General features: G+C 43.3%; 1 protein-coding gene across 1 annotated transcript in view; it reads right to left on the reverse strand.

Annotated features, from left to right (window-relative positions):
* The window catches only part of Rad54l2 (RAD54 like 2), a 44,557-nt gene that overhangs the window by 23,221 nt on the left and 6,092 nt on the right, over positions 1–15,244 (reverse strand). The window contains exon 2 of the mRNA XM_090323645.1: positions 7,142–7,391. Within this exon, the coding sequence (XP_090179771.1) occupies positions 7,142–7,280 (139 nt within the window). The 5' untranslated portion in view covers positions 7,281–7,391. The remainder of the gene's footprint in view (positions 1–7,141; positions 7,392–15,244) is intronic.

Genomic DNA, 15,244 nt, shown 5'->3' on the forward strand with positions numbered 1-15,244 from the left:
CAAGTTATGAGGCCTGGTTGTGAACTTCTGTCTGGCATGGAGCTAAACAGAGCTGAATGAGATAGCAATTTAAAAGTCAGACACTGTATAGACATTTTAAAGCACATTTAGTTAACATACAAACTTCTTTCTTTTCTCTATATTCCTTCTCACCTACTTTTTTTTTTTTTTTGCCAGTCCTGGGCTTGAGCTCAGGGCCTGAGCACTGTCCTTGGACTTTCTCAAGGTTAGAGCTCTACCACTTGAGCCTCAGCACCACTTCCGGCTTTTTTCTATGTATGTGGTACGGGGGAATCGAACCCGGGTCTTCATGCAAGCTAGGCAAGCACTTTAACCACTAGGCCAAACTCCCAGCCCTCACCTACTACTTTTTGAACGAAGCCTCAGTTTGTAAAAGCCTCAGTTTCTAAGTTCAACTACCTCTTGCTCTTTAGCCAGCAACAACAGATGAATAGATAAAGAAATTGCAGTATATTTGTATTATGAAATATATATATATATGTATATATATATTTAAAACTAACAATCTATGGAGACAAAGAGTCAATTAGTTGTTGCCAGGGATTAGAGAAAAGAGGTAACAGGAGTGATCTCTTATGAGAAATGATTTTTTTGGTAACTGGCATAGAACTTCTACTTCTAGCTAAAATATATAGAGGCAATACACTGAGAACAACTAGAAATTCATTTTCCCATTAAAAGCTTTTTTGTTGTTGTTGTTGGTCATGGGGCTTGAACTCTCGGCCTGGGCACTGTCTTTGAACTCTTCAGCTCAAGGCTAGCATTTTAACACTTGAAGCCACAGGACACCTCCAGTTTTTTGGTAGTTGTTTGGAGAGTCTCTCGGTCTTTTTGTGTCCAGGCTGGCTTTGAACCGAGATCCTCAGATCTCAGCCTCCTGAGTAGCTAGGATTGCAGGCATGAGTGCCTGGTTTAAAACAATTTTTAACTTAAAATTAATTGAACAAATGAGACCACCAGAGTGAAGAGACATGATTCCAGAAGAAAACAATCAAGATGCAGTGAACTCACAACCTGCAGCTTCTTTTTCTTTCTTTTTTTTTTTGGGGGGGGGGGTCAGTTGTGGGGATTGCATTTGGGGCCTATGCACTATCCCTGAACTTTTTTTGTTCAAGGCTAGCACTCTACCATTGAGTCACAGCACCACTTCCAGTCTTCTTATATTTCACTGTAGTAATTTACTGTTTCCTAAAGCTGCCTGAGCTATGAGGCTAAGAAGCAACACAGAAAGTCTACTTTTAAAATCTCAAGGCATAGGAAAGGCAGAAGATTAGGCCACTAAGCCCACAAGAGCAGAAAAAGCAGGAGTGTGCCAGATGAAGACAGAACCTTGTAATCTACAGTCCAGTCTCTATTCAGCACTGTCCAAGCAGAGAAAAGGCTTATCAGCTTCACACTGGATTCCAAGAAGAGAAAAGGGAAAATCCTTTCTAAAGATACCAGTGCCCAGGCTCTGAGTTCAAGCTCCATGACAATAACCAAAACAGCAACAACAAAAAGACCCTAGAAATTCTTTAATGGCATCTATATTCAGTTCTAAATATTTTTGTACTTCTAAATGACCCATAGGTCATAAAAGAAGTAGTGGGCCAGGGATGCAGCTCAGTGATAGATATTTGCAAGAATGGGCCTGAGTTTGCTCTCCATAACTACCCAAAGTAGAATAGGGAGAGGGGGGAGGAAGGAGAAGGGAGTGGGGGGCGGGGTAAGAAAAGTGAAAAAGGAAATGTCTATTGAAATTACCGAGTGACCATACAACGTTATAGAAGTCAAGGGCTTAAACTTTCACTCTGGACCAGATGGAGCAACTCTTCCTATAGTAATCCTTTGAGGTGGTTTGGTTTTGCTTTGTTACGAGGCCTTGCTATACATGAGGAGGCCAGGATGCCTTTGAACGTGAACTCGAGTGCTTCAGCCTCCCAGTATGTATCATCATGACTGGCTGAGGAGATTTTTTTTTAATGGTTTTAAAATGATGTGTTTCATCTTATGAGAACTAGAGTTAGTTCCTCTTGCACTTTGATGGACTCATGACTAGCTAAATTTGGACAAAATGAGGAAAGTGGAGTTGCGGCTTGTTTTGCTCGTTTGCTTTATGAGATGGGGTCTTGCTATCGAGGCTGGCCTGGGACTCGAGATACGCAGCCTCCTGAATGGGTCTGTACACTAAGCTTAGCCACAAGAAGGTACTTTCTGAAAGCAATGTCAGGATTCCCACTGTAAGACTGCAAGCCTTGAAAAATGGAGAAACTCAAGGCTTAGCATTCTGCCCTGGGACAATTTCCTCGAGCCGGGGCAGCCTTGGGTTCCACCAAAGAGCCATTAAACTGAAGAGGCAGAGGCAGATTAACTGCAGAGTGGTTCTGAAGGGGGATTTTGAAAAGAAGGGGTTTGGGGGTGTGTGGGGTGGGAGTAATCCAAAGAAGGGTCCTTCTTAATATCAGTTATAGGGTTGAGAGCTGAAATAACTAGATGTTTAGCAGTGCCAGGGGGAAGAGCAGTGCCATGGGAACGGGGGAGTTTCCAACCTGCCAGAGTGGAAAGATCTCATTAACACCTTATTAATGCTTCTACCATACAGCTGAGACGACAGAAAGATTGTCCCAGAGGAGTACTTGTGAGTAAGTCCTCTACTATTCTCCCAAATAAAGCCTTAAATCATAGCCTCACATGATCTGTAAACTGAGCTTGATAAACATCTCATGCTTTATCATAAATAATAACAAAGTATAAAACCAAAGCTTATGAGTTTAAGATGATAGGTCCATAACTGATCTTCTAAAAAGCAAGAGTTTGGCCTAGTGGTAGAGTGCTTGACTAGCGTGCACAACGGCCCAGGTTTGATTCCTCAGTACTGCATACATAGAAAAAAGCTGGAAGTGGTGTTATAGCTCAAGTGGTAGAGCTCTAGCCTTGAGAAAGCCCAAGAATAGTGCTCAGGACCTGAGTTCAAGCCCCAGGACAGGCAGAAAAGAAAAAAAAAAGCAAGGAAAAATCTTCAGAGGACAATAAATAATAGAATGCAGGTATTAAGCATTTTGTCTAAAAAAATTAAAGAAGGGCCAGGCTCATGCCTGTAATCTTAGCTACTCAGGAGGCTGAGATCTGAGCATCAAAGTTCAAAGCCAGGACCTGACATTCTTATCTTCAATTAAACTCTAGAAAATGGGAAGTGGGGATTGGCTCAAGGGTAGAGCGGTAGCCTTGAGCTGAAGAGCTCAAGGACAGTGCCCAGGCCCAGGGGGTAGGGTGGTAACCTTGAGCTGAAGAGCTCAGGAATAGCGCCATGCCAAGTTCAAGTTCCATGACCCTCACACACACAAAAAAAAATTTTTTTAAAGGGACTAAGCTGTGGCTCAAGTGTTAAATGTGCAAGCAAGGGCCTGAATTCAATAACAAATACTGAAGGAAGGGCTGGGAATATTGTTTGGTGGTAGAGTGCTTGCCTAGCATGCAAGAAGCCCTGGGTTCCATTCTTTAGTACCACATCCTCAGAAAAAAAGCCAGAAGTGTTGCTGTGGGCTCAAGTGGTGGAGCGCTAGCCTTGGGAAAGGTCAAGAACAGTGGTCAGATCATGAGTTCAAGGTCCAGGACTGGCAAAAAAAAAAAAAGAACAACAAGGAAAAGGAAGAGAGGAAGAAGAAGGAGGAGGAAGAGGGAGGAGGAGGAATGTAGTAGGAAGGAAGAAGGAAGAAAGGAAAAGGAGAAGAGGAAAAAAGAGGAGGAGTGGGAGAAGAAAAGGAGAAGTCATTTGAAGGTTGGGAATGTAGCTCAGAGAACTTGCCAGCATTCAAGAAGCTTTGGGTACAATCTCCAGAACTGAAGAGAGGGAAAAAAAAAAGTTTGGAAGAAAGTCAAAGTAAACCCAGAAGCAAAAGGAAAAAAAAATTATAAAATAGACATTTCAAAGAAAATAAAGACAACAGTGGGGATTAGCAAACCCAAAGAAGATAGTTCTTTAGCAAGGATAATAATATTGCTCAGATGTTTGTGTATCCTATGAAAACCAATATAAAAGTAAGCTATTATCCAATACGGATGAAACTTCCAAGTAAAAAAGGCTAAAACAACTGCTTCCTTTTTGAAAAGGTTTCTCAAATCTTTGGGAAAAGATCTGAGCCAGATAATTGTCGGGGTGTATATGGGGGGAGGGCTGTCCTATCCAAACCAAAATGCTCAGCAGCTTCCCTGATCTCCACCCACAAGTCAGCAATAGTGCTACAGCCCCCATCCCCAGAAGTCATGACAAGCAAAAACGTCTTTGTAAACTGTCCCCTCACAAGAGAAATCGTCCCAGGATGAGAAGATGAGGGGACCACCACTCTCAGAAAACAAGACAAAGGGGCCACATCAAAGAATAACAGCTAAAACCACATTATCCATGGCCACTCCTAATTTTAGAATAGCTAAGATGGCTTCCTCGATCAAGAAGAAAATACACCCAATGGAACATTTCTTATCACTCTCAACTAGAAATAAAGACTTTCAAATTTAAAATTAGTCAGTCTAAGAACTAAATAACTATACTTTTTAAAGGAAAATAAAACCATTGGATGCATATCTGGAATTCCTAGTACATGGAAGGCTGAGGAAAGAAGATTTTGATTTTGGAGGCTAGCCTGGGCTACAGAGTGAGTTCAAGGACAGGCTTGGCTACATAACCAGATCCTGTCTCAAAACGAAAACAAAAGGTTGCAGGATAGGGATATTGGTTCAATGGCAGTGTGTGTACCTAGAAAGCATAAGATCGTGAGTCCAATCTCAGGCACATTCAAAAAAAAAAGGGGGGGGAGGTACTGGAGGCTTGGCTTAAGCAGCTGAGTACCTGCTTGCCTAGCAAGTATGGGGCCCTAAGTTCAAACCTCATAGCACCCAAAATTTTAAAAAGAAAAAAAATTAAATAAAAACCTTATTTTGGAAGCTTGCTTGGATAACACTCTACCTCTGACTTTAGCCATACCTCCAGTCCAGCCTTTTGGTGGTTACATTGGAGATAAAATCTCAGAGATGGGTTGGGAATGTGGCTTAGCGGTAGAGTGCTTTCCAAGCATGCACAAAGCCGGGAATTCGATTCCTCAGCACCACATACACAGAAAGAGCCAGAAGTGGTGCTGTGCTTAAGCATTAGAGTGCTAGCTTTGAGCAAAAAAGAAGCTCAGGGACAGTACCTAGGCCTTGAGTTCAAGCCCCAAGACTGGTTTAAAAAAAAAAAGGTCTCAGATATTTCTGCCCAGGCTAGCTCTGAACTACGATCCTCTAGGTCTTAGCTTCTGGAGTAGCTAGTATTCTAAGCATGAGCCATACAGTGCACAGAAAAAAGTAATAGTCATCCTTTGGCATCTATGGGAGACTGGTTACTGGATTCCTTGAAGCTGTCAAAATCCGCAGATGCTCAGAACTCTTATACAGAATGTCATAGTAAATACCAGTCATGGTGTTCAGATATACAACCCCAGGATTCCGGAGGCACAGGCAGGAAGATCTACAGGTCTAGATCAACTTGAACTATATAGCAAAACCTTGCCTCAAAAATCTGTTAAGAAGTCGGGCTGTATTGGGCGTGTGGTGGCTCAGGTGGTTCACGCCTGTAATCCAATCTACTCAGGAGGCTGAGATCTGATGATCAAGGTTTAAAGCCAGCCCGGGCACAAAAGGACCTGAGACTCATCTCAAATTATCCTCCTTTACCTCTAGAAAATGGGAAGTGGGGCTTGGCTCAAGGGTAGGGTGGCAGCCTTGAGCTGAAGAGATCGGGGACAGCACCCAGGCTCTAAATAGAGATTCTTTTCTTGAATACTTATTTGTTAAACACGTCATTTGAAATATGATGTAAAAATCAATGTTAATAAATTCTTTAATTAAAAAAAAAAAGCCAGCCTGGGCATGAAAGTCCGTGAGACTCTTATCTCTAATTAGCTACCAGAAAACTGGAAGTGGTGCTGTGGCTCAAGTAGAGTACTAGCCTTGAGCTGAAGAGCTCAGGGACAATGCTCAGGCCCAGGGTTCAAACCCCTCAATGAAGAAGGAGGAAGGGGGGGAGGGAGGAAAAAGGAGTGGGAGGGCAAGGCATCAGCTTCATCCATCATCGTCCGCCATCATCCAAGCAATTAAGAGGGAAGATGGTATGCACATCTATTATCCTTACTAGTAGCAACCAACAACCAATCTGAATCAGACAGGATTTGTATGGATATCTAGAAATACAATTCTAAGAATCCAGACAATGAAAAGCAAAAAGAGACATGGAAACACTGTGTCTCTAAAGCCATCTCAGGAACAATAAATAATGGCTAAGCAACACAGTGTACCCTCATATCATCAGCCTTTGGTTCCTTTTACTTTCTACTTTATAAAAACAAATGACAGGACTCCAACTAAATGAACCAACAATGGACAAAAAGTACTGCTCTCAGAGAAAAACAAAACTAAGATGGCCATTTCCTTGTCAGAGATAAAGTTGCAATGGAGCAGAGATTTAGGCAATATAAAGGAAGGAAAACTAATTCTTAGGTTATGTCGCAGATATTGGGATAGAACAGTAGGTAACATCAGTAAGAAAGAAGACTGCGGCTTACTTTGGAATTGGGAAGAAGAGGAACCCCCCCTCGCTCCCCTCATCCAAACCCCTTTGGAAAGACAGTCCCTGCCCAATAGGAGCAGGTAACCATCACATGTGGCCAGAAAGCATGGCAGCACTGGCAGATGTTCAGCTTTCTCTGGGTCTATAAACTTGTCTGGGAAAAAAAGAAATCTCTGCAGAGGATTTCAAGTATAATTTTAGAAGACTCACGACCGCTCGGTCATCCCTGGGCCTACCTGAGGGTCCAGGCCGTAGTCTCAGCGCTGACTCCTCCATGATCTGGGGATGTCGACGCCACCTTTAAACCACTAGACTGAACCTGTCAATCTGCAGGAGGAGGAGCTACATGCAAAAGGACCTCCCAGCACTGAAACAAGGCTTATACACTCATCCATTTCTTACAAGTGGGCATATAAATTCAATGGTGCTGAGTTCTTAGTCGGCGTCTTCTCACCGTGGATGGCCTATAAAAGCCAGCACCACACTCTGAGATTCCACGAGAAGGTGACGTAATCTCCATCATACTGTAGGGACACTCACCATCTAGCAGGTCTTCCTTGTCATCCCTGTCCTGCTCCTCCTCTGCCACCTCCTCCTCCTCCTCCTCCTCTTCCGCATCCTCCAGCTCCACGTCCGGGTCCAGGTCTGGATCGCTCCCTGAGGCAGATTCGTCTGACATGGCTCCCAGAAGTCCTCAGTGGGCATTACCGACTCATGGTCCACTGCGGGGGTCCCAGGCGGAGGACGAGAGGCATTGGAATCGCCAAGTTTTTCACTTGGGAACCCAAATCTTTCAAAGGAAAAAAGATACTGAGGGTGAATTTCCAAAGGATTTTATACACCAAGCAAGCCAACTGTACCCAAATATCAACTTCTACGAGGATGCTCCCTTGAGACTTGTTTTTTGGTGTCTCTTGGTTGTTCTGACAACAGCCTAAAAACTCTACACCTAAGAATTCACAAGTATTTGTTCAGTTCTTCCTGTGTCACCTGCTTTGTACTGCTATCTATGTACACAGTTACCCATACAGGTATATGTAATTTACAATCACAGGCACTATTTTAGTTGAACCAGGAAGAAGAGAAACACATACAGTGTGTATGTGAGAGGCTAGTGTGAGGAAGAGCTGCTATTATTTTATGCAGAAGTTACCAGGGATGTTCTCAATAAGCAAATACCAGAAGGAAAGGAAAGAGCCCACATGTTTTTCTTGGGGGACTATATTTCAGGAAGAACCAGAGTGAGTATCAATGGCATAAGTCCTGGAAGGGAAGTGGCTGAGAGGACTCAAAAGAGTAACAAATAAGTTCTAAGAGAAGCCAGAGAAGGGGTGAAATTGTCTAAAAAGAAATGTACTCTCGGAAGGGGCTGTGGATGTGGCTTAGTAGTACAGTGTCTGCCTAGCATGCATGAAGCCCTGGGTTCGATTCCTCGGTACCATATACACAGAAAATGCCAGAGGGGGGCTGTGGCCAAGTGGTAGAGTGCTGGTCTTGGGCAAAAGAAGCTCAGGGATGGTCCCCAGTCCCTGAGTTCAAGCCCCAGGACTGCTCCCCCCCAAAAAAAGGACTTTTTAAAGACTTAGGACATTTTAACTCATCTGTATAATAACAATAAAAAATAGGTTCTACTTAGAACATCCAACTATACACATACCATGAAAGTGAGAAATATTGATCTTACTCAAGATGTTTTGAAAGCAAATGATACCTTAAACAGGATGCAGGGTAGAGGGAGAGAAAGGAAGGTATGTAACAGGTAACAGAACACAGTTATGTAGATGTTCTAATGCTTTACAGTTTGGCAAGGTAATTTACTGTTCACAACAATTTGATATAGAATATTAAAAGAAAAATATTTCTTACCATGATTTGGTCACTGCACATTCTACATATGGTAATAATCACATTACACACCATAAATACATACAATTACTCTGTGTTAATTCAATGAAGTTCTTCAATTCCATCAAGTTTGATTTCTCTCTTATGCTGCCTGACATAGGTCACTACATTTCTTTACAAAGATGTTAAAAAAAAAAACTCTCTTTCAGCTCTTTATAACCACATCCTCTGCTAAGCTCTTAGTAGCCACAGGGGGAAAAAAAGGAAAAACATTCTTCTCCCCTCATATCTAATCCTTATTCTATGTGAAATACAGCTTCAGTTTGCAACAAGGAATCTCTAATACACAGAGAAACTAGGAAGTGAGGACCTGGGATTCCACAAGGCAAATCCTGAAAATGAAATTCTATTTTAATGAAACTAGAGATCTAGCTATTTAAAAGAATTCTAAAGACAATCAGTATGCAAAGCACATTTTCAAGCCCTAAGCAAGTTACTAAGTCTACTTTAATACACTGGCTTTGCTAAAAAGGAGGCTATAATTACAAAAGAACCCACAGCTAATCTCGGCCCAGCTTCTCACAGCAATCTTGAGAGTAAAGGAAAAGGTCGTTTTGCTTGGCTAAATTGAAAGACAAAGATACCTACCTACACAGCAGTGCCTGGCTAAGAATCAGGGTGATCAGCCATACAGACAAAGAGTTTAGGGACAAGGGGGGTGGAGGGCACCCAGAGAAAGCACATATATACACACAATGCAGACCACTCTGGGGAGTCCAGCTGAAACTGTAAGACTGCAGGTGCACACAAACTATCTCATTATGGGACAGCCTATGCAATATAAAACATGACAACTTCGAAGCCAGCAATACCCTGTCTCAAAAAGAAAAACAAAAAATCCCTTTCTGATCTGCATGACCTCATTAATTCTGGTGACTTGAGTAGTATTAAATTCCTCAAATGACCTCAAAGCAATTCCAGAGCAAGGACAGAGACTTTTTCTTCATGAAGAATATAAGGAAACATTTTAGAAATGGGAAAACATGGGCCGGGAGTTTGGCCTAGTGGTAGAGCACTTGCCTACCATGCACAAAGATCTGGGTTCAATTCCTTGGTACCACATACATAGAAAAAGCTGGAAGTGGTACTGTGGCTCAAGTGGTAGAGCTCTGGCCTTGAGAAAGCCCAAGGACAGGGGCAGGCCCTGAGTTTAAGCTCCAGGACTAGCAAAAAAAAAAAAAAAGTGGGGGGGGACATTTAATCCAATTGCTTTGAGTAATACCTCTTCAAGGAAAACTATTAGTTTGAATTTATATAATTCAAATATAAGAAAAAAATAAAGTCCAGTCCACATACAGTATGGAGTTATTGAGTATTCATGTAATTCTTGCAGTCTGGGAGAAAGTATTGCTGAAAGTTTAAAAATGTTTCTTATACAAGATGAAGACATTGTTCCAACAACACCGAATGTGTACTTCCAACATTCAGAGCCCAAATGGCTTTATTTGTCACAACCTAAAAACACACTGAGATGCAAACAAAACAGCCACAGAACTAAACTGACACAGTTCCACATAAAAAAAAAAAAAAAGCAAAAATAAACAAGCACATTCAAGACTTTTAAGGTGCTGGGTCACTGTCGACAACTTTTCCCCAAAGGCAGTGGAGTAGAACTCAGCCCAGGGAACCAGCACTGCGCATTATGGGCACAGGAGACATGTTTACAAAGCGCAGAAAGAAGTCAGAACACTCGATAAGCATGGCTGTTGCACTGGAGAGGGAGGAGGCTAAGGTCAGAGGCCAGCCAGGCCTACAAAATGAGACCGTATGAGGGCGGGAGAAAGCAAGCAAAGAAAAAAATCCTTTTACTATTCAAATTGTGAACACACACACCTACACACTCCCACCATGCAATCCACAGCCTTGGACATGCTAGGCACAGGTTCTTTCACAGGGCTTACAGAAACTCAGTCCCAGCTCTAACTTTCTAAAATAGAGATTACAAAGAAAAGTACTTAGATAATAGTTCACTTTCCCAGGCTTCTTTGATCATAAACCAGCCCTGAATGTAGAACTGCCTAAAAACGTGGCAGTTTTCTTTTTCTTTTTTTTGTAGGTCATGGGGCTTGAACTTGGCTACTGCCCTACCCTTGAGCCAAGCCCCACTTCCTATTTTCTAGAAGTTAATTGGAGATAAGAGTCTCAGGTCCTTTTGTGCACAGGCTGGCTTTGAACCTTGATCCTCAGATCCCAGCCTCCTGAGTAGCTAGGATCACAGGTGTGAGCCACCATTCCCGGCTTCTTCTTCTTTCTTTTTTTTGGTCAGTTGTAGGACTTAAACCCAGGGCCTAGGCGCTGTCCCCGAGTCTCTCTGTGCTCAAAGCTAGTGTTCTAGCCCTTGAGCCAAGGCATCACTGCCAGCTTTTTCTGTGTATGTGGTACTGAAGAATCGAACTCAGGGCTTCATGCATGCTAAGCAAGCATTCTACCACTAAGCCACATTCCTGGCCCAAACACATCAGGTTTGTTTTTTTTTTTTTGCCAGAAGTTGGGCTCGAACTCAGGGCCTGAGTCCTGAGTCCTTGGACTTTTCTCAAGGCTAAAGCTCTACCATTTGAGCCTCAGCACCACTTCCAGCTTTTTTCTATGTATGTGGTACTGAGGAATTGAACCCGGGTCTTCCTGCATGCTAGGCAAGCACTCTACCACTAGGCCAAACTCCTGGCCCCCAAACACATCAGTTTTAACTGCTGCTATACTGTTTGATGAAGAGGCTTAGAGCCGAGCCAAATTCATGTTCAGTGCATCTTTCAATTTCACTATCACCATTTCCCCCCTCAAAAAGTACAAGTCTTCTGAGGTTCTTTCCTCTCCTAAGAACTCCATCACACACAGTACAGCCTGGAATCCTAGCGTTTCGGAGGCTGAGATCTGAAAAACAAGTCTGAAGTCAACACAGGCAGGCCCACTCTAATTAACCAGTAAAAACCCAGTCGTATGGCTCAGATAAGAGTGCCAGCCTTAAACGGAAAAAGCCAGGCAAGAGGGTAAGACCCCCACAGCTCAGTTTAATTATCAAACCAGAAAAATACTAGCTCTGTATAGAGGATAATGGCTTGCCCTTAAGAGCTGGGAATATTCTGGGGCAGACTTCTGTGTATTCAGTTAATCTACCCACCAGGCAAAATCTTTTTCTTTTTTGGGGGCCAGTCCTGGGGCTTGAATTCAAGGCTTGGACACTGTCCCTGGGCTTTCTCGAGGCTAGCACTCTACCACTTGAGCCACAGCACCACTTCCAGCTTGTTCTGTGTATGTGGTACTGAGGACTCAAACCCAGGGCTTCATGCATGCTAGGCAACACTCTACCACTAAGCCACATTCCCAGCCCCAGGCAAAAATCTTAAAAGCACTATGAAAGTAATATTTCACAAATCAAAGCTTTTTCAAGTGGGAGCGTGAGGCTGTAAGCTCTAGCCTACTGGAGGTGAGGGAGGGAGGGAGGGAGAGAGAGAAGGTGTATGGTGGGGGGACGGAGATGGGGAGAAAGAGAGATTGCAAAAAGCAGTGTGGGATCTTTGGTTAGTTAATGGAGTTAGTAGAGAAAACAGTTAAGCTGGGCGCAATGGCTCCCTGTAATCCTAGCTACTCAGGAGGCTGAGATCTGAGGATCAAGGTTCAAAGCCAGCCCAGGCACAAAAGGACCTGAGACCCTTATCTCCAATTAACCTCTAGAAAATGGGGAAGCGGGGCTTGGCTCGAGGGTAGGGCTGGAGGGTAGAGCTGAAGAGCTCAGAGACAAGGCCCAAGCCCAGGAGTAGGGGGGTAGCCTTGGGCTGAAGAACTCAGGGACAGCTGAGTTCAAGCCCCATGACCCACGAGAGAGGGGGGGGGGGCGGGAAACAGTTAAACAGTTATAAAGGTTAGTTCTGGAGATGACTGATGCAACTGAATACAGATGTGTAATGATAACAGTTTAGTATCAATATTAAAGTTCCTGCCTTTGAATTGACCCGTGATTATGTAACTGAACGTCTTTAGGATAGTTGTGATGAAGCGCTTAGCAGTTAAAAGAAATAATAATGGGGGGGGGGCGGGAGTGTAGCCTAGTGGTAGTGTTCCCCTAGCATGCATGAAGCCCTACGTTTGATCTTGGTCCTACATACACAGGAAAAAACCAGAAGTGGCGCCGTGGCTGAAGTGGCAGAGCACAAGCCTTTAGCGAAAAGTATCCAAGGACAGTGCCCAGGTCTTGAGTTCAAGCCCAGACTGGCAATTATTAAAATAATAATAATAATAATAATAATAATAACAACATCTTTCCCCTCAGATAAGGTATTGCTTTGTAGCTCAGGCTGAGCTCCAACTCATTATCTTTCTGCCTTCCTGCCTTCATCTCCCAGTGCTGGGATTATAGGTATAGATCATCACATCCAACAAAACAACTTTCTAAAGGTACCAAGTAATCACTTTCTAATGATTACTTTTTCTTCTTCATTTTCCAAAGATGTAAATATTTAACAAGTATAAAAATAATCTGTTGGGCCGGGAGTTTGGCCTAGTGGTAGAGCGCTTGCCTAGCATGCACGAAGACCCAGGTTTGATTCCTCAGTATCACATACATAGAAAAAGCCAGACGTGGTACTATGGCTCAAGTGTAGAGTGCTAGCCTTGAGGAAAACCCAAGAACAGTGCTTAGGCCCCGAGTTCAAGCCCCAGGACTGGCAAAAATAAAATAACTTGTTGCCGGGCACAGTAGCTCATGCCCATAATCCTAGCTACTAAGGAGGCTGAGATCTGAGGATCACAGTTCAAAGCCAGCCAGGGCACTAAGTCCAGGAGATGCCTATCTTCAATTAAGCAGTAAAAAATCAGAAGTGGCGCTGTGGTTCAAGGGGTAGGGCGGCAGCCTTGAGCTGAAGAGCACAGGGACAGAGCCCAGGCTCAGAATTCAAGCCCCATGACAGACTCCCCCCCACCCCCCAAAAAACAACTTGATTCAAAGTACAGCTTTAAAATACTATTTATTGTCTACTGTTAACCAGGGACAAGGTGGTAACACACAGCCTCTCCATTGAGACACAGTGACTTCAGGGTAAAAAGGCTAATTAAGCCTCCCAGCATCCTCACGCAGACAGGATGGTCTCTGGTTAAGGGGTGGTTGTTTTTTCCTGTTCCCTTGAGCCCAGCAGGAATTAGGCAAATCTCACTTGGGCTGTCTCTGGAAGGCTCAAGGCACCATTAGGGTCGTAAACAAATGGCATTCTACAAACAAGACAAATTGAACTCACCAGTTTGTCCTTCTAGGTGAGGATGTGACCCAGTTCTGAGAATATTCTAAGGAGACTTATGCAATTTATTTGGATTACAAATGTCACTGTCACTTTATGGCCCAAGTTATTCTAACTTGTGCTTGGCTCAATCTTAGGCTCTGGGGACCATCTCTATCATTTATGTATCTCCTCCCACTTCCCTGCCTTTTCCTCCCCTCACCCCTTGTCAGCATTGTAGAAATAGGTGTCTTAAGATTCAAAGCCCTTTGAAGCAGTTATATAAACCTGAGCTGTAAGGCTAACATTGGACATAAATACTGGAGACAAGAGCAACATCTGAATATCAGCAAAAAAATAAGTTTGGCAGCAAAGTGTATACTTGACCTAGAGCCAATAGAGTGAAATAACTTTCAAACTAATACTCCTATAATTTCTCTGGGGAAAAGTATATGCAGTCTGGGTAAAACCCAAGCTATAGATTTTGCAACTAAGAGGAAAATCCTATTTTGTGGCAAAACCCTATTTCTGCAGGTAGAAAAGAATGTGAAAGACCTGAACCTCACCTGTGTATGTACACAATCACAGTACATATCCCACCACCCTTCAATATATCCGTGGAGACAAGGCCAGGGACAGCACCTAGACCGTGACTTCAAGCCCCACAACCAATGGGAGGGAAAAAAGTAAAAGGGAAAGAAAGACTGGCAACTTTAGTTCAAAACCTGAGCATTTTATGTACAAAGATGCTGTGCCAGGCACTGTACAGACAGTACAAATGCAAGCTTCAACGAAGAAAACTCAGAAGTTAGAGCAAGAATTGAAGAAACTGACCAGGCACCAGTGCCTTACACTTGTAATTCTAGCGACTCAGGAAGCTGAGATCTGAGGATCACTGTTTGAAGCTGGCCTGGGCAGGAAACTTCATGAAACTCTTATCATCTCCAAATAACTAGCAAAAAAGCTGGAAGTGGAGCTGTGGCTCAACTGGTAAAGCATCAGTCTTGAGTGGAAAAAGCTAAGGGACAGTGCCTAGGCCTGAGTTTACACACTTACACACACACACACACACACAGAAAAAAAAAAAATCTGGGAAGACGATAAAGATTCCCCAAAGGAAGCAATATCCCTGAGTATGAATAAAAAGCAAACAACAGAGCTCTCCTTAAACAGAGAAGGATGAAGTTACTCAGTTCAATGGGGCTGGAGGTTGGGAGGAGAGCAGATGTAAAGTAGACAGGCCAGATCTTCATCCTGCAATGTCCTGGGGACTTGCAAAGGAATCTGAACTTTGTCCTAAGCAAGGATTGGCAAATATGTGGCACTTAGCACCACTTTCCTGTCTGCACCTTTGGCAGGCGTAACCATTACAGCACTGAGTTGTGCTGAGCTCTTAAATGCTTCGTGTCTGTCTGCACGAAATCTTCCCCGGGACCATTCACTCCCAATGAAGAATCTCAGCAGGAAAGTACTATCATCTAAATGTTCATTTTAAAAAGAAACTACTCTGGTGGCTGTGGGCAGACAAGAA

The sequence above is a fragment of the Megascapheus bottae genome, chromosome 32 (genome assembly GCF_031878675.1).
Source record: "Megascapheus bottae isolate mThoBot1 chromosome 32, mThoBot2.hap1, whole genome shotgun sequence".
In the NCBI taxonomy this organism is placed as follows: domain Eukaryota; kingdom Metazoa; phylum Chordata; class Mammalia; order Rodentia; family Geomyidae; genus Megascapheus; species Megascapheus bottae.